Source organism: Anser brachyrhynchus (genome assembly GCF_964034855.1).
Source record: "Anser brachyrhynchus genome assembly, chromosome: 1".
Taxonomy (NCBI): Eukaryota; Metazoa; Chordata; class Aves; order Anseriformes; family Anatidae; genus Anser; species Anser brachyrhynchus.
In genome coordinates, this window is record NC_137694.1 from 154,549,280 (window position 1) to 154,574,601 (window position 25,322).

A 25,322-nucleotide genomic window follows, 5' to 3' on the forward strand; every position below is an offset into this window, starting at 1 on the left:
TTGTGGCTGGGAGGGGACACGAGTCCAAAGGCGTCGTGCCTGTGGCAGGACCTGGGCACAGGCCTGCAGCACACTGGTTAACACCAAGCCTACGGGCAGGAACATGCAAGTAGAGGGCACTGTGCAAATTCCAGTCTGTATTCGGGCTCTCCTAACAATAACATGGAAAAGATTTTAGCTGACATAAAGGATGTATAGAAAGGAAATAGTGAACAGTTTTCTCTTCTAGTTTATACTAGCCTTTGTTCTGTGTGTGATCTATGTGTTGAAAGGAAAATCTGGGACGTGACATTTGGTCAAGATGTTGCTGACACAGAAATTGCAGTCATAAGCCAAACTTCATCCCCCAGTGTGTGCAATTGCTCACTTGGATGCTTTGATCTATTCCATGTACACCTTAGATTCCCTTCTTATGAGTGATTTGGACGTGTAGGCCTAATCATCTCTGAAAATTTGGTTAGTGTGATTTAATTCCAAAAAACAACTGTAAAAATAGGTGCCTCACTCAAACTCCATGGTCTTAGCCTGACTGCTTATGCTTCTGTTTGCTTCAGAGAATCCATTTCATTGTTTTTCAAGTGAAAAAGCTTGCGTCTACGTATTTTCAGCTTATTCCACATGCATTTGGGCTTAGGATAAGTTGATATGAAAGGCTCTTCAGATAAAGTTTTCAATTTCTAGCACTTTTTTGGTATGTATTATACTTTAGTAAGATCTCAGCTTTGATCTTTGCTGTCTGGAATGATAGTATCTCTGATGCCAGGCAAAAGCAAAGGAAGCTTATGTGATAGTTTGGCATCATTGAAAGATTTAGTACCATCAGGATCCACACATTATTCCTACTCTGTATTCAAACTTCTGTGACCAAGGCGGAGCAGTCATCAGTGCCTGTGTATGATGTACATTTCATGCTCACAGGTTTGTCATATTGAGTTAGATTCTGGTCTGTGCCATGGTCTATGGATGCCATTAGCTAACCTACCTTGAGCCAGTGACTATGTAAACCTTTGGATCTATGCATTCCACCTTGCCTCCACAGTCAATGAAGAGATGGAGACAGAGGGTGATGCATCTGCTGAAGCAGATGAGCAATGTTGAGCAAGCTTTTAATGAATACCCAGATGTAAACGTCTGTAATGATTATGGCTGAATCTGATCAAATAAATCCTACCCCTGACTCAGGTTCTGTTTTTTTCCTGGTGATTCCCAGTTCCATGAGCAATCAATCCTTTGGTAAAATGGAGCTGTCTCAGCTTGGCCCAGAGGGCTCATTTTGAGAGTGTGCGTGTCAGGTACCACCTTTGGCCTCATTCTCTCTGAGCCTCTTTCCAAATTCTGACCTGAAAAGATTTTAACACACCTCCGGCAGCTAGGCTGCACGAATGGATAGTAACCACTTGTCTGCACTGTAAAAGGATAACAGTTTTGGCATATTACTGGCATCTCACTATCCACTGTGGGTTGGGATGTAGCCTGTCTTGTGCTTTACACTGTGTAGTGCTTGCCTTTTGACCTGTGCCTCAAGTGTCCATATGGGGTTTCAAAGGTATGAGGCATCTGGGTTCTAGGGCTCATCTGGATTCATATCCTATCACCAAAGATAGGAAAACATTTCATTTATTCCTTCTGTTTTTGACATGCACCCCTGGTCTGAAGGAATTTGAAAATGTTACGGAAACAATTGCACAAAGAATGCTACCATCAAAACTTGGTTATGCATTGGGATGGGTTGCCCAGGGAGGTGGTGGAGTCACTGTCCCTGGGGGTGTTTAAGAAAAGGTTGGACGTGATGCTTAGGGGCACGGTTTAGTGGGTGATATTGGTAGTAGGGGGATGGTTGGACCAGATGATCTTGGAGGTCTTTTCCAACCTTAATGATTCTGTGATTCTCTAAAAAATGTAGGGGAAGGGTATGACTGACTGAAACAGATGGAAGAACTGGGACCTTGTTTTGTATTGCTTAGTCTCATCAGTAGGAAGCCTAAAGTGCTTCTGCTGTTAAGATAACATCAGTGTATGATCTCGTTTAACTTTTACATTTTATCGTAGGCATATTTATAGAGAGGCAACCCTGAAGAATGTGTATAAACAAAGAATTACAATACGTTGTTGTATTGTAAACAATGAGCTGTGATGCTCAGGTTATCATTCCTATTTTGTTAGCCCACAAGGAAACCAAAAAGGTATTTATATGGGCTAATGGAGGCAAGACTATACTTACAAATTGCAGATTACAGTGCAGTCAGAGGTTAAGCTATTTATTTCTGCTTGTGCTCTGAAATAACATTTCACCTGACTTTACACATTGAAATACACTAATTTATTAAGATTTAAAAAAAAAAAAAAAAAAGGAAATGTTTTGCTCTGTTAAATCAACTTGAGGAATGTGTCTATAAAAACATATTAATATAGTTAATGAATTTTTAATATTTATGTGATTTTTTTTCTTGCAGGCATTCATGTCGATGTTTCAGATTCTCACACAGGAAGGATGGGTAGATGTCATGGATCAGACACTGAATGCTGTAGGACATATGTGGGCACCAGTAGTTGCCATTTATTTTATACTATATCATCTTTTTGCTACACTGGTAAGTTTTGACTTGCAAATGCACTGTGCTTTTCTTTGTTTTGAATTACTCTCATAACTATTCAATGCTTTTCTCATCTAGTTAAAACTAATTGTGATGCTTATTTTCAGCATAGGGGGCTTTTGTTTTAGTTCTTTGATGTAGTAGAATTCACCCTTCAGCCATGTGGCATAAGTGGGGAGCCTTTGTTCTGGTGTGAGTTGTTCTTCCTAAGATCCAAGTCACACTGGTAGACTAATAATATAATTGTTAACTGTCTTGTGCCTTCACAGCTCTGATGATTGCAGAGTGAAGCAAGCACTTTTATTTATCATGTTGAAATGGTCTTCTCAATTTCCATTGCGGTTTCTTTGCAGCTATAATTAAAGTCAGAATTGTTAAGCCTTAGGATGCAAACTCCTAACTATAAAGCAGTGCTTTCCTGTTGTCTGATGCAAAATCAATGCATGGAAAATATGTGATATAGTATATCAGGCAATAAAAGGATGAGAATTAATGAAGCAGTTCCTGCATGTATATGAAAATGGGGATTATATATAAAAAGATGGTTTTTTTGTATGCATTTCAAATGAGATGATTACATTTTTCAGTAGAGAAAATGGTATGGAAAACATGGTTTTGGAAATCCTATATCAATACGGGCTTGGCACCATATTTTGAATACCAACACAGAGAAAATACCACAATCGGGGGAATAACCATTTTATCCACTTTTATTTCACTCCTACTTTTGTTCATTTTGTATTTTGCATTCACTGCAGTTTTTGATGCACTTATTCATATTTTCATTTTCTTCATTTTTTTTTTTTTGCTCAGTTGCCTACTTAGGTGAGGTGCTAACTGTATTTATACAATCTCCATCAGTTTCCTGTTACATTTTTACTTTATTGTTTGTTCCACTTCACTCATAATGACTGACTGATCAGACTGTAATTGTGGGTGCAGGAGATTTCTTCACATGGGTTTAAATCCTCAATAAGTGGCAGTAAAGGGCATTCAATTCTCTTAGAGCTGCTTAACCAAATTAAAATATAATCTGAGCAAAGGTACATTGTCAGCAGTTACATGGAACTTACACTTTTAGGAGTATTGGGTCTGGAAAAGCAACTTCTTATGCCAAAGAAATCCTTAAAACTCCATGGGAAGTGGGGAAAAAAAGCAAAAAGGAAGAGGATTTTGGTCATGAATTTTAAAAAAGTTGCTGGTTAGAGAATCTTACTGCTTTTTTTTCAAGTGTGAACTGGAATCTGTTTTTTTGTTTTGTTTTTTTTTTCCTCTTAGATAAGCATTAAACAAGTAATAAAGTAGTGCCAGGTGGCCTCTGTGCTAAAAATTCACATCTTAATTTAAAAGTAACTTAGCTGTAAGAAATTTTTAGTATTCTGCATTATGTGTTATGTTTTGAAAGAATTTTCTGGGATTCCTACATTTGTTTACTCAAACTACTTATTTTACTAGGAGCTAAATCACCTGTCTGTACACCGTCCTTCACTCCTTTTCCAGGGCATTCACAGTTTAAGTAAGCAGTCCTTGCTTTGCTCTATAAGTGTATACTTCTCATTCACCTGTGCAAATTTTATATGGATGAAGAAACTATTTTTTAAGAAAACTTTGTAAAACTACCTGGCCTTATGAAGTTGTTAGCTTCAGTTCTAAGATTTTCCTCAGACCTTGGAAGAGAAAAGCTATGTAGGACAAAGTTGTCTAGAGGCAAAAGAAGCTTAAAGAAAGAAAATATCGTGGAATTGGTAAAGTAGCATGAAAACAGTTGGACTGCTCCTGAAACCAAAAAGAAGAGATCTAAGAATAAACAGCCCTAAGTGAAAAACAAAAATGAAGTCAAATGGAGAAATAACTTTCACCAGCCAGAAGAAGGGGGAGGATTAGAATTGAGAAGTGATAATTGCAGGCATTTGGCAAAACAGACTGTAGAGCTTTGGAAAGAAATGAATAGGTTTCACATGAGAAAGCAAAGAAAAGTTGAAAAGCTCAAAAAAAAAAACCTCTCTTGGAAGTCAAGACTGTTATTAGTTGAGATGGCGTTGGAGGAAGTTAAACAAATAATAAGTTTGCTTTTAACTTTTCTTTTGTGGTACGTGGTCTTAGGTTCTTGTTGAAGAAAGTGAAAACGGAGTTAATGAAAGTCTTCATGCCTTGATACAAATCTGTGCATGAAGCAGCAATGCTGTAAGCGGTGATATATTTACTGAGTACTGTATTTCTTTTTCGTGTGGAACAATATTTCCTTAACTACTATTCTCTGAGCTGCAGGTACTAGAGTATCATAGGCTGTGTAAAGTATCTGAAGAAGAAAAACACCATACTGTAAAATCCTGACAGAATGATAGCAAAACCGTTCATTAGCAATTGGGAATCAAAGTGCTTTGTGCCACAGATTAAGTATTTTTTCAGAACTGTGTCGTGTTTTGCATTCTGAAGGCCATCTTAACTTTCACAGTTCACAGTAATCAGATCATCGAAAACAGTTTGAAGTCCTGGTTAAGTATGTGGCATATTTAATGTGTCTTTTCTAAAAGATGCAGGAAATTCTAAATATTGCTAAAGACAGTTCACTATTAAAAAAAAAAAAAAATCCCTTTTTTGAAGACTGGCATTTTATAAATTTATGAGTGAGAGTCCTTTCTTTGTCTTCTTTCCAGTGTGCTTGAATGACAGCAAACTTCAACAGTTGTGAACAGATACAATTGTCTGCTCTGGTTGTCAGTCAGTGGTTCAAAACCAAAGAAATATTTTAGGCCTGTAACTCCTGTAAAAGAGATGAAATTCTTACTGATATCTCTAGGAAATTGGTGTTTGCCTGTAGAAGCTCAATATGTTTGTAAATAGTTGCCTTGATCCTCAGAGATTAAAACCTTTGCAGTAGCTGTAAAGCTACATCTATATGCATTTTCTGCTTTAAGACATGTCATCTGAAGAGAGATGCTGAATGGAGGTATCCTCCCTCACCTATATCCATTCTCCGCCTGTTCGGTCTCCTTCACAGCTATATCAGTGAAATTTTCCCCTTCTTTGGCCTCTAGTCACTGCCTCTACGCAAGGAAAATATCATCTGATATACACATACTTTCTTTTTCTGTGATTCTTCTTCCTAAAGGCATATCTACACAATATTTAATGGACACTAATTGAAAATGCATGTGTTTCCAACACTGTGGCTCCTGATGCACTCAAATAATTTTACTTTTCTTTCCAAGTGCAGTTAGCTACTTTGCACAGAGACATTGTGAGCATTAAGCAAGTCAAACATGCCAGAAACAATTTACTACTTACAAAATGACTAGCAGGCATATATAGGCAAGCGATATTAGTTCAACAAATGTCAAAGGCAGTACCCCCTTCTACATCAATAGCACCCTCACTTTTCCATTGTATTTAATAGTATTTCTTGAGAAATATAAGGCAAGCTTTAAAAAATAATTTGTAATTGTTTTGTAGATTCTACTCAGTTTGTTTGTTGCTGTTATTCTGGACAACTTGGAACTTGATGAAGATCTGAAGAAACTTAAACAAGTAAGAACATGTTTTTTCTGTGCTTGAAAGTATTTTCAATAAAACATTTCTCTACTGTTGTTCTTACGGCAAAAGATGTGAGACATTTCATGAGTATGAAGAAAACAGTAGATGTTGAAAAGAATAGCCGTACTTTGATGGATAGTTGACCATCACACAATATAAGGTAGAAATTAAGAGATTATTAAAAAAAAAAAAAAAGATTTAGAAAATAGCTTAGAAAATTTCTTCTAAATTAGAAGATTTAGAAAATAGCCATCGTTGAATGGCTCTGGTTGAAAGGGAACTTAAAGATCATCTAGCTCCAACCTCACAGATTGTCGTATATTTGAAATAATGTAAAAATCATAGCTAGGTAATCTTTTTGCTTATAATCTACTTGCTGATAAACAAAATGTTGTTTAGCTTATTTTTGTGTTCACAAAGGCTCTACCACGTGACTACTGTATTACAGCCTAAGTAGTTATAGGTCTGTATTTGCACTGCACTATGAAAAAAAAAGGCAAAAATACAGTGTTTCCCCTTTACCACATCTGTCATCAGTAGGATATGAAGCACCATGGACCCACTTCTGCAGAGGGTAAACTTTTGTAAGATGTAGTTCCCATTGCCTTTTGTAAGTAAAATTAAGTAAAAATACTTGATTTACAGCAAGGCAGACAATCTCCCTGACTTTAGGCCTCAAATGTTAAAATGCTGTGAGCCATATGACAATATATGAGCATACTGTGGAACTGCTGCAGGTGAGAGTACTGGCAAGAGTCAACAGACAAGAAGTGATAGAGGGGCCTACATTGAATGTGTTGGGTGAGTCCTAAAGACACTTGTCAAAGTTGCCTTGCTTCTTGATTCTCCAGATTTGAGGATCAAGATTACCTAGAAGCCACTGTTACGGGTTTGAACCCCAGAATGAAAATCAGATAAAACAAATATAACTAGAGGGTTCATGTTGGCCATTCTGACCTTGTGGGAAAATCACCAGAGAGGAAGGTGTCTCTATGTTTTACATAAATACACGCGTATGTTTTTATTTGTGCAGGGATGCAAAATCATAAGCATTTGCCTATTTCATGTGTGAGATACCATACTGAGAGCTTAATATGTCAAAAGTGCTTTTGAAATATTTGGGTTTTAGCCTTCTTTTACCCATCATTTGTTGGTTTTGTTTTTCTTTAATGTGCATCAGCAATTTGTGTAGAATTTTATTCCTTTAATCCTTGAAAAATAATCTCCCAGATGATTTACTTATTTTGCACTGGAGCTAATGCGACAGATTAACTTTCCCTTATTTTTCCATCCATATTATTTCTCTTTTAGTTTTAAAACTGAAGTTATGCATTTCTTCATTTATTATGTTTGTATCGGTTGTGCTTATTTTCTATAAATTTCCCATTTGTGTAAGAATGTTAAATGTGGATTTAAGGATTGTATGTTTCATGTATGCTCACTGAATGATAGTAATGTGTCAAACTACTATTCCTTCCCAAAATTTTAATATTCAGGGCACTACAAAATAAAAATATAGGCCCTTTAAGATCTTCTTTATAGAACTCAATCTAAAAACCATTACGGCATTTGCTGCTGCAGTATTAAATATCAGTGTATACTGCAAATGCAGTGAGTTAAAAGAGCAGGCATTTTTGGGCACAAAGAAATATAAATACTGGATATCAGTTAATCAGCTCACATATGTGAAATGAGAGATCTTATAGTTGATTCTGGGATGGCCAGACAATCTTGAGTATGCAAATTGAATAGACCAAATCAAGTTTACTCATTTTGCTCCTTACCAGTCTCAAGAGGTAAAATGATCTGAAATGAAAATGACTCAGATATATGATAAGCAATGTGATATCATACTGATAATCTTACAGGAAAATTTTCATAATGTCTGCATGAATTAGGAGCACAAATCAACTTTCTGAAGTGAACAGCTTGAGACGTAAAATCCTGTAGCTTTCCTGTGAAACTTAGCTTCTTTGATTCATAAACCACTTTTAAAATCTACACATTTGCTTATGAGATGACAGCAACATGACTGTGTTTTAGGTGCACCCCTCTGGAACTGGTGAACAAAAAGCAATGATGAGAGGCTGTGGTGGTTTTACCCAGCTGGGCAGCTAAACTCGACAACTGCTCTCTCACTTCCCCTCCTCAAAAGATGAGGGGGAGAAGAAAGTATGATGGAAATTAAATAATAATAATAATAATGGGTTGAGATAAGGATAATTTAATCAAAGGGAAAAAGGAGGAAAAAACAAGCAAAGGACACATAGAAGCAAAGAGGGGAAAAATTATTCTTTACTTCCCATCAATGAGCAATGTTTGGCCATGTCTGTGGAAGCAGCACCACTTGCAGTGCTTGCCACTGTGTTAACCTGAAATCTGAGCCAGGTAGGAACCCTGTCTCCATAATAACCGTAGAGTATAAGTAGACCATACTCAATTAAAAGACGTAAATATAATTATTGAAAAAAGTCCCCAAATTTCATAACTTTGAGAGTGGCAGCAGCAAAACTACACAAGTTGGATGCTGGGCCATAGCAAAACAGATGCCCAAGTGAGCAGACCTTCTAGCTGCCAAACTTTCTAGCTGTCATGCAGTGTGACACCATCACTTCACTGACAGTACATTTTATTCCCATGACCAAGCCAGTATTTAAGGAAAAGGATTGCACTTTGCCATTGAACATGCCAGTTTGTTTGACTCTGGCATAATGATGCATTTGTTATACACCATTTTGATGTATAAATGTATCCAGGTTGGCTGACAGTGATTCCCTTGTACTTATGCTTTAAAATATTGCTTTAAACAGTAGCCTCTCTTCAAAGACTATTGCTCAATACTACTGAATATATTCTCTTCTGGTGTTTTATCCAAACAAATTCATATGAAAAGTGTTGTACGGTTTAAAAATGCTTAAGGTGAAAGAAAGTAAGAGATTGGTTCTTGGAGCTGAATCATGGGGAATTATTGGAATGATTGCACACCTGACTAAGTGACTAGAAGAGAAAAGGTTTCCTGTGGGGTAAATGCGATGGTATCACAGGCTCAGTGCTGATAGTGACTGTGCACTATTATACTGAAATATTGGTTGTCTTATCTCAGAAGATAAAGCAGGAAGAGTTTTTAATTCAATGATATTTTGAATTCTCCACTAAAAATGAACTATAAGAAGAAGGAAGATTGTGAGGTAATTGTTATGTTTTAACCAAGACCATTTCTATAAGGAAACAGATCTGTATCACTGCAAAGGAAGTTTTTTGACATCTATAATTCAAAGCTGAATGGTGCCAAGGGATAAATCAATCATTCAAACTGTTAATGTAAAAGACATTGATTTGTTAAAAATGGTGAAACTATAATGCTCTCAAAAGTATTTCTGTCCTCATGTTTGCATTTTTTTCTCTACATTTAATGGCTGTTAAACTTGGGGGCATTTTCAAATGATGAAGTATTTGGATTTTCAAGGAAGAAGGGAGAATATGACACCTAGCTAATAATCCCTTTGGGATGTGTACTTCTTAATTATAACTTAATTCGTTTTCTTGATCTTGATAACAGAAATATTATTACTTATCTTTCAGATTATTGAGAAGGGACTAATTAGCTAATATTTGCAATGTACTCTAAAATGTAAAGTGATATATAAACACTTGGTATTCGTGTTGGTTCAGTAAATGTGTTTACATAAGAATAAATCCAAGCAAAGAATACATTACACAAGTAGGAGATTATAAGTAGGAATGTAAAATAATGTAATTAAAAGCTAGTAAACTTTTAGAATTAAATGTACCTGTGTGAATTTATATCCTCAATTTATTTAAGGATATACATCATGATTCAGTTTTCAATTAGATCATTATATAATATTCTTTCCAAAAGTCTAACCTCATATAGGACAAAGAACACATACAACTCACTTTAACAAGCAACTAGCTGATATTTTTTCTCTTTATTGTACAATGTGTGGTGTGTATTATTTATTGCACAGTATTCAAGCTTTGCTGTGAAGACAAAACTATTAATCGCCTTCCTGACTTTCTATGATGCCCTTCATAAGTATCTAGACCAAAAATAACACTTGTAAAAGATTGATTTAAGTGATTTACTTAGCTTCACAGGTGTACATAGGAATAGAATCTATTTTTCCAATATGCCATTCAGTTGGTTTAGGAACAGAATCATTCTTTGTATTCTTACAGCTCTGTGTTTCATTCACAATATGTCTCCCATCCCCTGCCACATGTCTCATCTTGGCTTTGTCTGCCTTGATAGCTCATGTCAAGTGAAAAGGGCTTGTACAATAGCTCATGTTCACTAGCTGTCTGTACAATAAACTTGATCCTTTACTGCAATACAGACTGACCCTAACACGTTTGCTCATCTTCAGATATGAGGTTGATCCTGCTCATTCTCCAGTAATGCCCTCTTCTGTGGTGTTCAGTGTTATCATGAGTTATGCGGATGACAAGGATCTAAGGAACAAGAAATCTATCAGCTACAATCTTGCTTTCCTCCCCTTTTATTCTTTTCTTCTGCCCCCTGTCCATAAACTGTTGCTTAAAATTTAAGAAGCTGAAAGGATTTCTTTGAAAGCCAATTTTTGGACTTTTCTTTCTGGATATTCAGCTGCATAGTGTGAGTTATAATCCAGGTGTTGTTAGACTACTTCAAAGAACTCTTAACAGATTGTGAAGCATGACTTTCCTTCACAACAGCTCTGTTAACTTTTCCCATCATATTTTCCACACATTTACTGATTTCAGGGTTGAGCCCCAGAGGTTGTCAAAGCTGAGAGAATATGCAGGAAGCATAACTGATCTGTATTTGATCTGTTCTTATACTCATTTCCTAGACATCTTCTGCTGGTCGTGTCAGAGACTGGACACTGGTGAGGTGGACCTTTGATCCGACCCAGTGCAGTCATTTTTAAGCCTCTAATTTTCCACAATCTGAACGGGATTTCAGAAGCAATTTGCAGGTAGCACAATGAAGAACTAAAGCCATAGAGCTCAGTGATGGTTAAAACAATGCACCATTTAAGTGTGTTGTATTTCCACAAGGGAAAGAGCAAGCCTCTCAAGCATCTCTGAATGTAAGCAGTTCTTCCTTGGCCATGTTATCCTACTTCTGTAATCCTATTTTCTGGAGCTCCACAGTAAAATATATGTAATTTCAACAGTATTAGAAGATAAAATTTTCTTGATATGCTTTATGCTTCTGATAACAACCCCTGCCTACCTTACTAACTTTGAAGGGTTCACCTTAAGGCTTATATCAGACGAGATTGTTGTGTCCCTATTTTAGAACTAGAGAATCAAAGCTGAAGTGTCATCTTTAGGTTCATATATAATTTGACAACATCTGGGTTTTCATACATGGAGAGGAGGAGAACAAAGTCCCTCTGGTGCCTAGGCCCCTCAAGTCAGACAGGAATATCCATCCACTTTCAATTACCGAAGTCATACATAAGTGTAGTCCTGCTGCTTCAAAGGAATATTCCCTTAGGGAAGGTCAGATTTCTGTCATACCATCACACATGTGCTGTCTTTGCTCTCTTGTGAGCATTTAAAACATGAGTACAGATTGCATTCATTACTAAAAATATTTTCTCAATACATGCGTTACTACCTAGCAACAGAAATTCTTGGAGGAGTTAATAGGAATATGCAGTAAGGACATTTTTCTTCCAATTTAATGAAATTCTTATTCTCACCAGTGAAGGTACTTGCCAAATATACATACTCCTTTCCCTCCCATTCTGCTCCACACCATAAAATTCATACAAGTTTTTTTTTTTTCCCCTGAATCCATATCTAAGCAGTATATGCAGGAGGATGCAGAGATGTGTATAAGTATATACATATAGTATATATTCTTAAGAAATCCTGCCTTTAGAAATACATTATTTGGCCTCTGTGCTTTTAAAAACAGCAGATGTTTGCTATGTTTAGTTTCTCTTTTTTAAAATCCCAGTGTTAACTCTTTGATGTTGAAAACAGAAACTTTCATAAACAGAGAAGCCTGGAGATAAAGATAGCTTCTTTGCTTGTTTTGTCTTTTGTGATAGATTCTTGTTTTTGGCAACAGTTAATGTCTGAACAACTCAATTTGACATCAGTGACTTAGGGTCAGGTTTTAAAATGCTTAGAAGCTTTCCAAAATGAAACAGTTCAAGAAGCATCAGTATTCTTGACAGCACTTTCATAGTGAAAGACAAGAAGGAAACCGTTAGGTACTCTGTTTGATAAGAAGGAGCAATTGTAGCAGAATAAAGTTAATCAAGACTTGGGTACCATCCATTCGATGATGGCATCTGGTTCCATAGTACTCCTTGTTGTCTTTTGTGGTGGTGGTAGTGATGGGGGCATAGGGAGTAGGGTGGTACTGGTACTAGAATCCATTACCACCTGATTGTGCAGAACTACAGCACCAGCAGGGTACAGATGTCTTTAAAAATAAACAAAAGGGAAAAAAAAAATAAAGGAGGAAAAGTTTTAGGTGTTAATCCATTTGGTCTTAAAATCTGCCTTGGTTTTCCTTTGATTTTTTTCTAGTTTTGTTGTTAGGGAAACAGAGCAATTAACACTTCTTTTTTTTCTCACTAAGCAGTTACTTCTGTTTCTTCACTATTCTGCTTGGTACTAAGGTTAGAAAATCCCTGATTTATAATGAAAATTTTGGCTTCTTACTATGTAAAAGAAGAGTACCTGGTGTTTACTGAACATATACAAGATATTTCTGGGGACAATATTTTAAAAACGATTTTGATACCGATCACTTTTCGTGCAGAATGCATACATAAAATTTTGGTTAATATCAGTGAAGACAAGGTAAGTTAGTCTTCAAAAAATTGTGCTTAGTCCTTCTACATTATTCTCTAAAGTAGAATTAATTAAAATAAAAGACTCAAATCAAAGATTTATACTAAGTAGGATAAAGTATTTTTTCAGTGTTATAGGATTCTGATCACCATAGCATCTTGTTGATTTTAAGAGGGTTACTGGAACTTAGTTACTTGTAGAGTTGTAATTTTTATTCAACTAATAGCAGCACTCACATGCCAGAGAATTCCAACTTACATCCCAAGAACAAATATAAATTTTCCTTTCTGTGATTGCTATAGTTTTCAGTTTTGTTTGTCTGTAAGCTGGAGAGAAAAAGCAAAATGTATACCTTTGATCTTAAGTTCTCATGCAATCAGTTCAAAGAATCATAGACTATGCTGAGTTGGAAGGGACCCACACGGATCATCAAGTCCAGCTCCTGCCTCTGCACAGGACCACCCAAAAATCAGACAGTGAGTCCCAGAGCATTGTCCAAATTCTTCTGGAACTCTGGCAGGCTCGGTGCCATGACCTCTTCCCTGGGGAGCCTGTACCAGTGCCCAACCACCCTCTGGGTGCAGAACCTTTTTCTGATAGCCAGCCTGACCCTCCCCTGTCCCAGCTCCATGCCGTTCCCTCGGGTCCTGTCGCTGTCCCCAGAGAGCAGAGCTCAGCGCCTGCCCCTCCGCTCCCCTTGTGAGGGAGCTGCAGGCCGCCATGAGGCCTCCCCTCGGCCTGCTCTGCACTGAACAAACTAAGTGAGCTCAGCCGCTTCTTGTACATCTTCCCCTGTAGGCCCTTCACCATCTTTGCTGGCCCTCCTTTGGACACTCTCTAACAGCTTTATGTCTTTCTTATATTGTGGCACCCAAAACTGTACACAGTTCTTGAGGTGAGACTGCACCAGTGCAGAGCAGAGCGGGACAATCCCTTCCCTCAACCAGCTAGCAGTGTCGTGCCTGATGCTCCCCAGGATGTGGTTGGCCCTCCTAGCTGCCAGGGCACACTGATGGCTCATATTCAACTTGCCATCAGCCAAAACACCAAGATCCCTTTCTGCAGTGTTGCTCTCCAGCCTCTCGTCCCTCAGTCTTGTACGTATTCAGGGTTGCCCCTTCCCAGTTGCAGCACCTGCTCTTGTTAAACTTTGTATTATTGGTGATTGTCCAGCCCTTCAGTTTGTCAAGATCTCTCTGCAAGGCCTCTCTACCCTTGACAGAGTCAACCATTCCTCCCAATTTAGAGCCATATGCAAAATTACTTAGTATACCTTCAAGTTCTGCGTCCATGTCAATTATGAATACATTAAAGAGAACTGGCCTTAAAGTTGAGCGCTGCAGGACCCCACTAGTTGTTGATTTCACAGTTATTATTTTTATGCAGATAAAAATATTTCCAATGTCTGGGCTTTTCATATCTCACTTAAATCAATTAAATACATGTTTTGAATTTCTGTAAAAGGAATCTCCAAAGAATGAAAAAATAATAATGTAGTGCACTTAAAAAGATGCATTTATTTTTGAGACAGAAGTAACAGCATATCTTCTCCTCAGGAGAAGCTGAGGACACTGGGTTTGTCTAGTTTTGAGGAAAAGAGGTCGAGAGGCGACCTCATTGCTCTCTACAACTTCCTGAAGAAGGGGAGTGGAGAGGGAGGTACTCGTCTTTTCTCCCTGGCATCTAGTGGCAAGACACTTGGGAATGGCTCAAAGCTGTACCAGAGGAGCTTCAGACTAGACTTGGATAAACTTCTTTACCAAGAGAACAGTCAGACATTGGGACAGGCTTCCTAAAGAGGTGGTTGATGTGCCTACCTGTCTTACAGAGGCTTTTGGATAATGCTCTTGACGATATGTTTTAACTTCGGATCGGCCCCAGAGTACTCTGATATTTGATCTTTGTAGGTCTCTTCCAACTGAAACCTATTCTATTCTATTCTATTCTATTCTATTCTATTCTATTCTATTCTATTCTATTCTATTCTATTCTATTCTATTCTATTCTATTCTAATATACACTGAATAAATAAATAAATAAATCCTTAGAATTCTCTATGCTTATGCAGTAAGCAGCATAACAAAACATTTTCATGCTTTTGTAGTTTATCCAACACTCAGAATTTTAGAAGCTACTATCCTCAAGTTTTAGAACAATTATGTACCAAGAGAACAAATTCTTATTCTTTTAGAAAAAGGTTGCAATTTTCTAAAATGTCAGAGGACAGAATTCATGTTACCTTGTTAGCCATGCAAAAAGTTAGACATTAGTCTAAACTAGTCATCTCTGCTTCCCCTGTAGTCATAGTCACCCTCTGAGAAATGATTCATACCTTCCAAAATGGGTGCTCACTTTTTCTATTTATTACAGAGGGAGTCTAGACAACTAATTAGGCAGTGTCTGACTTCCAATGGATAAAGTTTAATGACATGAATCTCCAACTTTGGGAACCGTGTTTCATTGACATTTAATAGTATGGGTGCTTTTATATTACTGAGGCCCAAAATCACCATGTGTAATGTTAAGCATCTTACAGAAGTTCCTTGGTTGGGATCCTAATTTAGGTTAGGCACTCACACGTTAATAGAAAGAAAGAAGCACAAAAATCAACATTTAAAGCTGCGTATCTCTCTCCATTCGCAGCAGAGAAAGAGTTAGTAGTTTGTGAACTTAGGTTCATAAAGTAACGGGTTCCTGGCTTTGGCACTTCAGTTAGTTTTCTAAAGGTGTGTTACAAGAATCCAATACGATCTTTGCAGAGTTTCCCAACTTCCATCTTGATGGGCACAGGAAATATGGACCTTATTTAGCTGAAGAGCAAAAGGTATCCACAGAAAAAAAAGACAGGATGGACTGTGTGAAACCAGATATTCACCATTTGCCATGGGAATATGTCAGAAATGTGGCTCTCATGGGTCTTAATGTATCCCACTAAGTTTTTTTAGTTATATTTGATCTTAAAGACACAAATAATTGCTTCCCCAGAGAATAAAGCTCTAATTGTACCACCAATAATGTTGAGGATAGCCATCTTATTTTCCCTGCACTGACACATTAGCTTGTGTTGCTACATCAGTACCAGGATTCTGGGATTTATTTACTTATTTATTTATTTTATTTCCTATGATACTTCATTCTTCTTGTCAATATGCTCAGCACCATCGTTGTTATGGTTCTGATTTTTTCACCGGCCATTTCTTTTTCTTTCATATCTAGATGCAATAAGGATAGTCTTTTGTTTACATTAGTTCATATGTTCACATCTGCCTGTATTCACTTCTCCCCATTCATTGTCAAAGAGATTTATCCATCCCTCCATCATTGAAAATTTGCAAAACAGCCATCTCTTTATTAAGAGAGCCTCCAAAAATTCACAAATGCAGTACTGGTTTCTTTGCAGTCTTTCAAGGTTTCTCTCCTTTTTGAACTTGGCTGTTGCTCTGCGAATGATCACTGCTCTCTTTTGGACAAAACTTCCTACTGATATTTGATGCTCAGTGTTTCTGTGTCCAAAGCATGTACTTATTGCTGAAGTTTGTGATGTGAGAAAAAGCTTTCACACAAACCAGGTTTCCAGTATGGGAGTCACACTGGCAAAGAGATAAAAATGAGCAGTACGCTGATCTTTCCCAGAGCTAAACACAGAAGTCCATTCTGCAACTTAGTCTTCCGTTAGTGTGCTTTTCTCTGTCTCACATATAGCATGTTTCTACTGTCAGTGCTGGGGAAGACTTACGAATTTTAACTCATTTTCAGGCTTGAGTTATTTTTGTTGTTTTTCTGTTGAAGTCAAATGAACAGGAAGAAAAAGCCAGGGTACTGCCACTGACCTGAATCACATGATAACTTTTGTTTTGATGAAGCACACGATGTTTGCTGAGACAGTTTATCAGTGTGTTTAAACCTTTCTAGGTTTTGTTTGCTTTGTAACTGTTCCTAGATACTAAGATATGGAATTTGGTTTCCATATGCTTTTGCCCTCCAGATACTCATCATCTCTATGTAAAGCAGTTCTAACAACTGAAACAGCACATTGGTTTTCTCGCTAGTGAAAATACATGCTATTTTTATAGCTTCTGCTAGACACTCCTGCTGCTGTCTTTCTGTATGATTGTCTATAGAACAAATGAAGAAACCAACCTGAACTCAGTCCCCTGCTTATTTTCCTTTAACTTTTCCCTGTGAACTTCTAAGAATAAATATTTTTGCATTGGTCTTTGCTTATGTTTTTGTCAATAAATCTTCATAATTAAACCCCTCTGATAACTTTACAGAGGTAAGGGCTAAAAAAGTAATTTATTCAGCAGAATTGGTCATAAAGAGAAGATAAGTCACAATATGACTGTCAGCCAAAATGAAGCCTGTGTGGTGAGGTACAATGAGTAAGGCTGAGAAGTTCTTCCTAAGCTTGGTTCCAGAAGGAGAAGGAAATCTAGATTGTCTGGCATGAGGGATAATTGAAATGGGATTCTTGAAACAATACAAAAATTAAAAGGTTTCCTTAATGTGGATTTGGAAAATACAGTTACATACTGTAAAAAAACTCTAGAAAACAATGATTTTCACCTCTGTTAAAAAGAAAGCACATAAACCAACCAAGGCCCTGCAGGGCTTGTGTTCTCAATGCAGAACCTTGCTTTCCCACAGAACACGCTCACATGCCAGCTAGCCGGTATTCTGTGAACTGCCTGCCAAACTACCGTGCATGGCTTGTTAAAAGCAAAGTACTTTCCTTTTTTTGGAGGGAAATAGCTCTTTGTAACACAATCCATTTTAAAAAGCACTCTGTTAAGGAAAAGAAAATAATGATTTGGAAGAGTCCTTGATCCTCCCTTTCACCTTAGTATGAAAACCAAAGCATAAACAATTCAGGTTTCAGAACAAGGCACAGGTACACAGCTATCTGCAGCCCAAACCATCTGTGAATGGGTATTCAGAGTGCAAGAATCTGCATTATTCTGAAACCAGAACATCTGCAACTGTGAAGCTGTAAACAATTGGCAGTTTTAACAACATTAACAACAACAAAGGTTGTATCAAACAACGTAGCTGTATTCAACAGCCTGTTATTTCAGAATGCTCCCTATGTTAAGTGTGTGCCTTAGCCTTTTGGATCTGGATACTCATATGGATAACAGATGAGAAAAATACAATGCATTCATTTGTTCAGTCTGTATCTTAGGTAAGTTTCTGATGTGTATCAAGTAATTTTGAAATCATGAAAAGATGTAGATGAGCTTGGAGAAAACAAGCTGCTAGCAGTAGCTGCAAGTACTTTTAAAGACTTGCCAGAGCTACTGTAGGAACTAAAACTGTTAATGCTAGCTGTCATTTTTAATCTTTGAATTGTGATATCAACAGATATGCATAAAGCTTCTCTAAAAAGACTTTCTGGTGTCAGCTTTTATCCATTTACCACATCATGTCAAGATATCATAGGCTTACATTAAAGTCTTTCAAAAAGCAATGGACAATACATTTTGATGGGATACAGGATGAAATCCCACATGGTGTAAAACAGTACTTCATCTCTATGGTTCTGGACTATCCCTCATCCTCTTTCTCTTTTTATTCTTCTCCTTTAAAAACTCAGTGAATCTCTCTCAAAATCCTTACAGTATTTTTCTATTTTATATGATGTGAAAAAATTATTTTCTGGTTCAGTTCTAGGAAAGCAGACTTCTCCTAGTTCATTTACAGAATCCGTAGCTTATATTGGAGTTCATAGGAGTTGTAAGAAATTGTTACTAGACTTTCTCCATGAGTGCCTTAATGTGATCTTCATTTACATTTGACACCACTTTTATTTTCCTTTCTTTCAAAACGTGTCTGTCTTGAAAATCTGACATGACAGTCTTTAATGCATTTAAGTTTGAAAAAAAAAATAATAAAAAAGTAGAATATTACCCATGGAAACCTGCTGAAAATTTTAATTTGTTAGAGATGGTAAAATTTTCAGCAGATACTTTTTATCCACACTTAATGTGATACAGAGAATGCATGTTCTGTGCATTTGTGTGAGGACTTCACTGGCTCCCCCTAAGCTCACAGGAACATGGCAATTTGGGTTGAGCATGAGCAGGTGTGCAGAAGGTTATAAGGGCCTTCACAATGAGGTGGCCATTGCTTTCTATTTTCCAATATATAACAACTAAATGTTCCTTGTCTTGTTAGAGTTACTTTGAAAAAGAATAGTATATACTCTTGCTTTGTATGATATTTTTCTCTCAGACCTCCTCTGTGTTAAACATGCATATGTGCACAGATGCACAAACACGTCTGCTATGTTTTTTCTGTTAAGAACCCTACTAGCTAAAAAACAGTTATATCTGCCACTGCAAAATACTAAAGCTGACTTACTGGTGCAAGTGGCAGGGGCTTCAACATTGACTTCAACAGAATCAAGTTAGATAAAGCTAAGGTGAACTGCAGTACAACCTAGATAATGACCATCATCTCCACTCAGTATCACTTCATGTGGAAATCAAATCTGTTAGTTCAAGGTCTCCTGTTGGCAGCTGAAATGAATATACTTCAAAATGGAGTTTCCTATCCACCAGAGAAAACAAAATCTAGAAAAATGAGACATAGCCATGGTAACACTTACTGTCTATTGGTCACCACAGTACAATGATGATGAATTCCTATTGCCGAAATGTGTCAATAAAACTTCCACAAAATGGTCAAGCAGCAGCTAAGATTTCTGAATTACATTACCAGCTATCTGGTTGCTGATTTTTTATTTCTAGTATAAACTTAGGTCAATGTTGCATCATCATTATCACTGCCGTTTTTCAGGACTGTCCTCACAATGTCATGCCCAACTGAGCAGAAGTGATCTCTTGCATGATTTCAAATAGCACCAGTGACCTTAGGCCTGATTTAATCTTTTTGGACATTCATTTCTTCCATGCCTCACCCACTACTCTTTTCATTCTTGAGCTCCATAAGTCTTTCAGTGTCCTTGTGAAAACTTGGGGGGGAAAGGCTTTATTTTCTTGAAACCTAGCTTCCTTTGCTAATTTGGACAGGTTGCTAAGGACCATTCCTTATTTCTATGGAGGCCTCTTAGTATCACTTTAAAGAATAAAGCAAGTTCAATATGAGTGAAATGCTAACCTTTTGCTTTCACGTTTACCAAACAGGGATAACAGAAATTCTTACAGTCCAATCTTCCTGTGTCTCGGTGAATTCAGATTCTAACCTCCTGAAGACAGACAAGGCCTGTTTACGGTGTGTTGATACAGATAGAGTCTGACATGGTGTGGTCCCAGGCTCTGCTGAAACCTCTAAGCACTGTCGGAATATCTGTAATAATTATTAGATGCTGGTGAGGGCTTTTGCTAGGAGATAGCAGAGTAAAGGGGTCCACATACTTTCTCCTTCTTTGCATAAGTGTTTAGATTGTGATGATTGTGTGCTGAAGAAAAAGATGCATGATACATGCAGATTAAACTTTCACATAACCAGGTAATATAATTTACATTTATATGAATAGAATCATAGAATATCCTGAGTTGGAAGGAACCCACAAGGATCATCAAGTCCAGCTCCTGATTCTGCACAGGACCACCCAAAAATCAGACCATGTGTCTGATATTCAAGGTTGCCCCTTCCGAGGTGCAGAATCTCTCACCTGCTCTCATTAAACTTCATATTGGTGGTGGTTGCCCAGCTCCTTCGAAAGCAGTAGACAAAACAGTAGATCTCAGTTAATGGGTTTATACTGCCATAGTGGGAACAGTGCCACTAACTCAGCATAGGGAAATGGTATTGGTTGTTTGGCTATGCAAGCTATTCTAGAAACCTTTCAAGGCATTTCTTTTTCTTTATAGAAAAAAAAAAAAAAACACTCATTTCTGGTTTACACTACTAGAGGTAGTGTAATCCTTACCTATCTTACCTTAAAATACAGTGACATATGTACTAGATTGAGCCAGTCATGTAAATGCTTAAACTAAATCAAAGCCATCATAAAATGGTATACAGAATTTTAAATTATAAATGCTCACAGCTAATCATTTAAATGTTGAAGCCTAGATCTTGCTAAAACTCACTAACACTAGTCCTGTAGGAGCTGACTTTTAAGGCTTGGGTTCACAGTCTCTAACTTCTGGCCTTATCAGTATAGTTGTTGCCTCCATTCTCTGAGCAATGAAGAGGAATAGGCTTCTCCAGAGACAGAGTGAGATCTTAGGTATCCTAAATTGTCTTCTTCAGATCTTTCTCTCCATCTCATTGTTTCCTGCAGCTGGAGTCCAGGTGCCTGTTCTACTAAGCTAGGTTACTTAGCTAATTGCTTACAGTTGACAGAAATTAATTCAGTGTCACAGAGCAACTTTTACTGGAGAAGTAATTCAAAATTCAGTCACTTTAGGTTCATATTATGTCCCTACACATGGAAGCAGTATGTTTGTAGAAGTGCAGCTATTAAACGTACAAGCCAATAGCAATTAATTTCACTAACTTACCGATCAGAGGGCTCCAAGCATCAGGCTAAAAACTAGGATGGGAGAGCAGACTAACACAAAGAACTAGTAGAAAAGGTACAATGCAGTTCGCAACAAAGAATGGAGAGGCGAACTGTCATTTGCATTGACCATATCCTTCTGAAAAGAAACATGTACTTCAGTCTTGTTTAAAATATTTCACATAGGTTTTAAAAAAGAGGAAAAAAAAAAGATAAAAAACTAAAGAATCTTAATATTTATCTTTAAAGCCATTCAAAAAAGAAAAAAATATCTGAAACAGATATTTTTTGGTTATACCAGCAGTGCCTTGGGGTAGGTAGAATGCTTACAGTGTGCTACATTCCATCCTGCACTAAAAATAACATGTGAGTTCTGGGAAGATGAGATACCCTCTGGGCAGTGGTATAAGCAGTTATGTTCGGGGCAAAAAAGCACTGATCAAAATGTCAGGACAAGCTTTTCTTTATGCAGTTGTTTTTATGCTATTTGAAAAGAGTAAAGAATATGAAGACCTCCTGAGTGTTTTTGCAGATGCATATTTTTCTGTTCTAGGCGTATGATTATTGTATCCTAAATGTATATTTTGTGTCTGCTTTCCTGTTGAACCACAAAAACGTAATATATATTTTTGTTTTCAAATGTATAAACATACTAGCAGCTTATATGATTTAGAATTTACTGACACATATGCACAAATGGTTTCAGAACCATAAAAGTTTTCCTCCGTTTCTGCTCCTGCAAATACCTTCCTTATATATGCATATGTGAATGCAGGTGTGCACACCCACCCACACGCAATAAACTTGTCAAATATACAGAATTTTTCAAAGTGCCCTGATTTTTGCAGGTTGCAGAATGACAACAGATCCCTTTCAAAATCAGGTCAATTCTATGTAAGTGCTGAATGTATTCCCAAAGCTTGAAAGTTTGTATGCATGCCTTATAAGAATGCTGCTTCTGAAAAAAAAAAAAAAATCCTCAAGTTTTAACAGCTCCTACAGTGCCATATATAACACAGCACCTCTAATGAGACTTCTTGTGTTTAGTACTTTGGTTTTTTTTTCACCAGGCATGTTGTAATTCCACAAGATTATTTTATCTATTGTCAATAACGGAATGGTGTGCGGTACTTACATACATATCTTGTTTGTAATGGCAGTGGACTGTCCTTAGAGAAAAAGTTATCATTAAAATAATTTATTTTGGTCACCCAAGTATACCAAGTTCAAATATAAGTCATGTTGTGCCTCTACCCTAAAACTACTGCTCTTTGAGTACGATTTTACTTGATGTTACTCATGCAAGATGATGGTCACTGACATCAGAGGGAAGCCTCCTGCAGCCCTTTCCCTCAGGAACCCCTATTTCTGAGGCAGGGATAGTTCCTGGTAACCTGTGTCTCCCTTTTAGCCCTGATTAGATTTGTCCCAACATGGCAGTCATCTGAAAGGAAAACCAAGGCACTGACAGTCACTTGGTGGTTTCTTTTGACCAATGACTGATACGATTTCACTAGCAATGTTTCAGGTAAAAAAGTAATGCCAGTATTGTGCTTAAACGTCTATTATGAGAAGGTTCATAATGAGAAAAAGGTTATTATGAAGGTTCTTCCAAGGAAGAACCTGTAGGTTCAGAATGTAACAACAGCTATAATGGGGGGAAAAAAATTTATTGTTCTGGTTCAATATGCAGTCTCTGGCAGAGGGCAATAAAGATGTCTGGGGAATAGCAGGAGAACAGGGAAGGCACACAGTGAGTAGTATTTCATTCTCTAGTGATATTTCATACTTCAGTGATACTCACTCTCTCCAGGCATATGTGGCTTGGGAACTTCCTGTGCCTAAAGTGCTGTATTTTTGTTTAGCAGTTCTTGCGCGTATTTGTTAAATCTATTTTCAAATCTATGTACATTTTACCATTTACAGTGTGCAGTAGCAAAATTTTACTATGCATTATGTGAAGAGATATTTATGAATCTGCCACTTGATTATTTCCTATGATGCCCCTTAGCTTTTTTGTTACAAAGTGTAGCCATTCCAGTTAAACAATTCCCTATTGCTCTCTCCTTCCTACAGTGCCTGTTATTACTTCCACTGTATTCTCTTTTTGTATAACTATACATACAGCTTTACAATCGGACCAAACTTTCAGTTCACTGGGTAAGTCTATTTAAAGCGTTCTGCATTTGCAAGCACATTTGGCAGTTTAACTAACACATCTTGGAATAAGTCATATTTAATATCCATTGCAAAACCTCTAAGATTTTTCTAAGCATAGGATAGAATTTCTATAACACCACTTCCTGGAAATTGCATTTTTTTAACATGAAATACAAACATCTTGTCAATAACAGAAAAAAATATATATTAGCAAGACGGTCTGAAATAATCAGAAGTCCTGCCTCCCTGCATTCAGCTGGCTTACTGATGCTGTTTTCAGGGAGTCCATCTTTTTGCCTCCTCTGTGTCTCCATTTCCTCTCCTCAGATGTATTTTCTGGCGAAGCAGCTTAGTATTTGAAAGCAAGCTGTTTCTAGGGGAAGTCCAGGCCATCCAGATACAGTCATTATTCATTCAGAAGATAGTTCTGACCTTACTCCTATTAATACTAAGGAGTGTCACTATCCTGGCAATGCAAGCATCATTTTGGCAGAGCTATTAACAACTCCTTTATTCAGCGAGGAGCAAAACCATATTCACACTTGGTGACCCAGTTGTACCTTTAAGTGTGAATGGGGTTTTCTTTTCTTTTTTTCTTTTTTCTTTTTTCCTTTTTTCCTTTTTTCTTTTTTTTTCTTTTTAATTCCTCTCCTCTCCTCTCCTCTCCTCTCCTCTCCTCTCCTCTCCTCTCCTCTCCTCTCCTCTCCTCTCCTCTCCTCTCCTCTCCTCTCCTCTCCTCTCCTCTCCTCTCCTCTCCTCTCCTCTCCTCTCCTCTCCTCTCCTCTCCTCTCCTCTCCTCTCCTCTCCTCTCCTCTCCTCTCCTCTCCTCTCCTCTCCTCTCCTCTCCTCTCCTCTCCTCTCCTCTCCTCTCCTCTCCTCTCCTCTCCTCTCCTCTCCTCTCCTCTCCTCTCCTCTCCTCTCCTCTCCTCTCCTCTCCTCTCCTCTCCTCTCCTCTCCTCTCCTCTCCTCTCCTCTCCTCTCCTCTCCTCTCCTCTCCTCTCCTCTCCCTCTCCTCTCCCTCTCCTCTCCTCTCCTCTCCTCTCCTCTCCTCTCCTCTCCTCTCCTCTCCTCTCCTCTCCTCTCCTCTCCTCTCCTCTCCTCTCCTCTCCTCTCCTCTCCTCTCCTCTCCTCTCCTCTCCTCTCCTCTCCTCTCCTCTCCTCTCCTCTCTCCTCTCTCCTCTCTCCTCTCCTCTCCTCAGGATCGCACAGTGAAGAGCTAAAAGGCAAAAAATCGAGGTATTCCTAATCCAGTCCTGATAGGGCTGGGATGGTCAGAACACAGAGCCTGATCCTGGTGCCTTTCCCCAAGCACCACCAGACACTCAGCAGATCTAGGAAGATGCCAATGACAGTTTCAGCAGTAGCATCGAACCTGCCACTTCCAAAATTTGGGTGCTGAGGTTTCATCACTGAAGTAGGAGTTTCAGCATAGGGATTTTTTTGTGAACATATTGTGTGAACAAGGTGTTATAATTGGTATATCTAATTTAAACACCCTCTTGGCATGACATTATGTGTATATATATATATATGTGAGTGTGTGTGTGAAAATCAAGGAGCTTTTTAAAGCCTAGTTAGATTACTTGCCTCCAGAGTATTATTATTCTGAGGATAGTGCTTGAGGTAATTCCAAATGGGAAATAACTACAAAATAGAATAAAAATGAAAAATTACCTTTCCATTATATCTGATGCCATGTAAATGGATTTTTAACAATTGGTAGGAAAGATAAGTGTTGAGCA

At 37.7% G+C, this 25,322-nt stretch overlaps 1 protein-coding gene across 5 annotated transcripts in view; it reads left to right on the forward strand.

Moving 5' to 3' along the window:
- The window catches only part of NALCN (sodium leak channel, non-selective), a 237,353-nt gene that overhangs the window by 142,998 nt on the left and 69,033 nt on the right, over window positions 1-25,322 (forward strand). For all 5 annotated transcript variants that reach the window (XM_080575903.1, XM_080575902.1, XM_080575905.1 and 2 more), the window contains 2 exons: window positions 2,454-2,591; window positions 6,048-6,122. In XM_080575903.1, coding sequence (XP_080432029.1) covers window positions 2,454-2,591; window positions 6,048-6,122 — 213 coding nt within the window. The remainder of the gene's footprint in view (window positions 1-2,453; window positions 2,592-6,047; window positions 6,123-25,322) is intronic.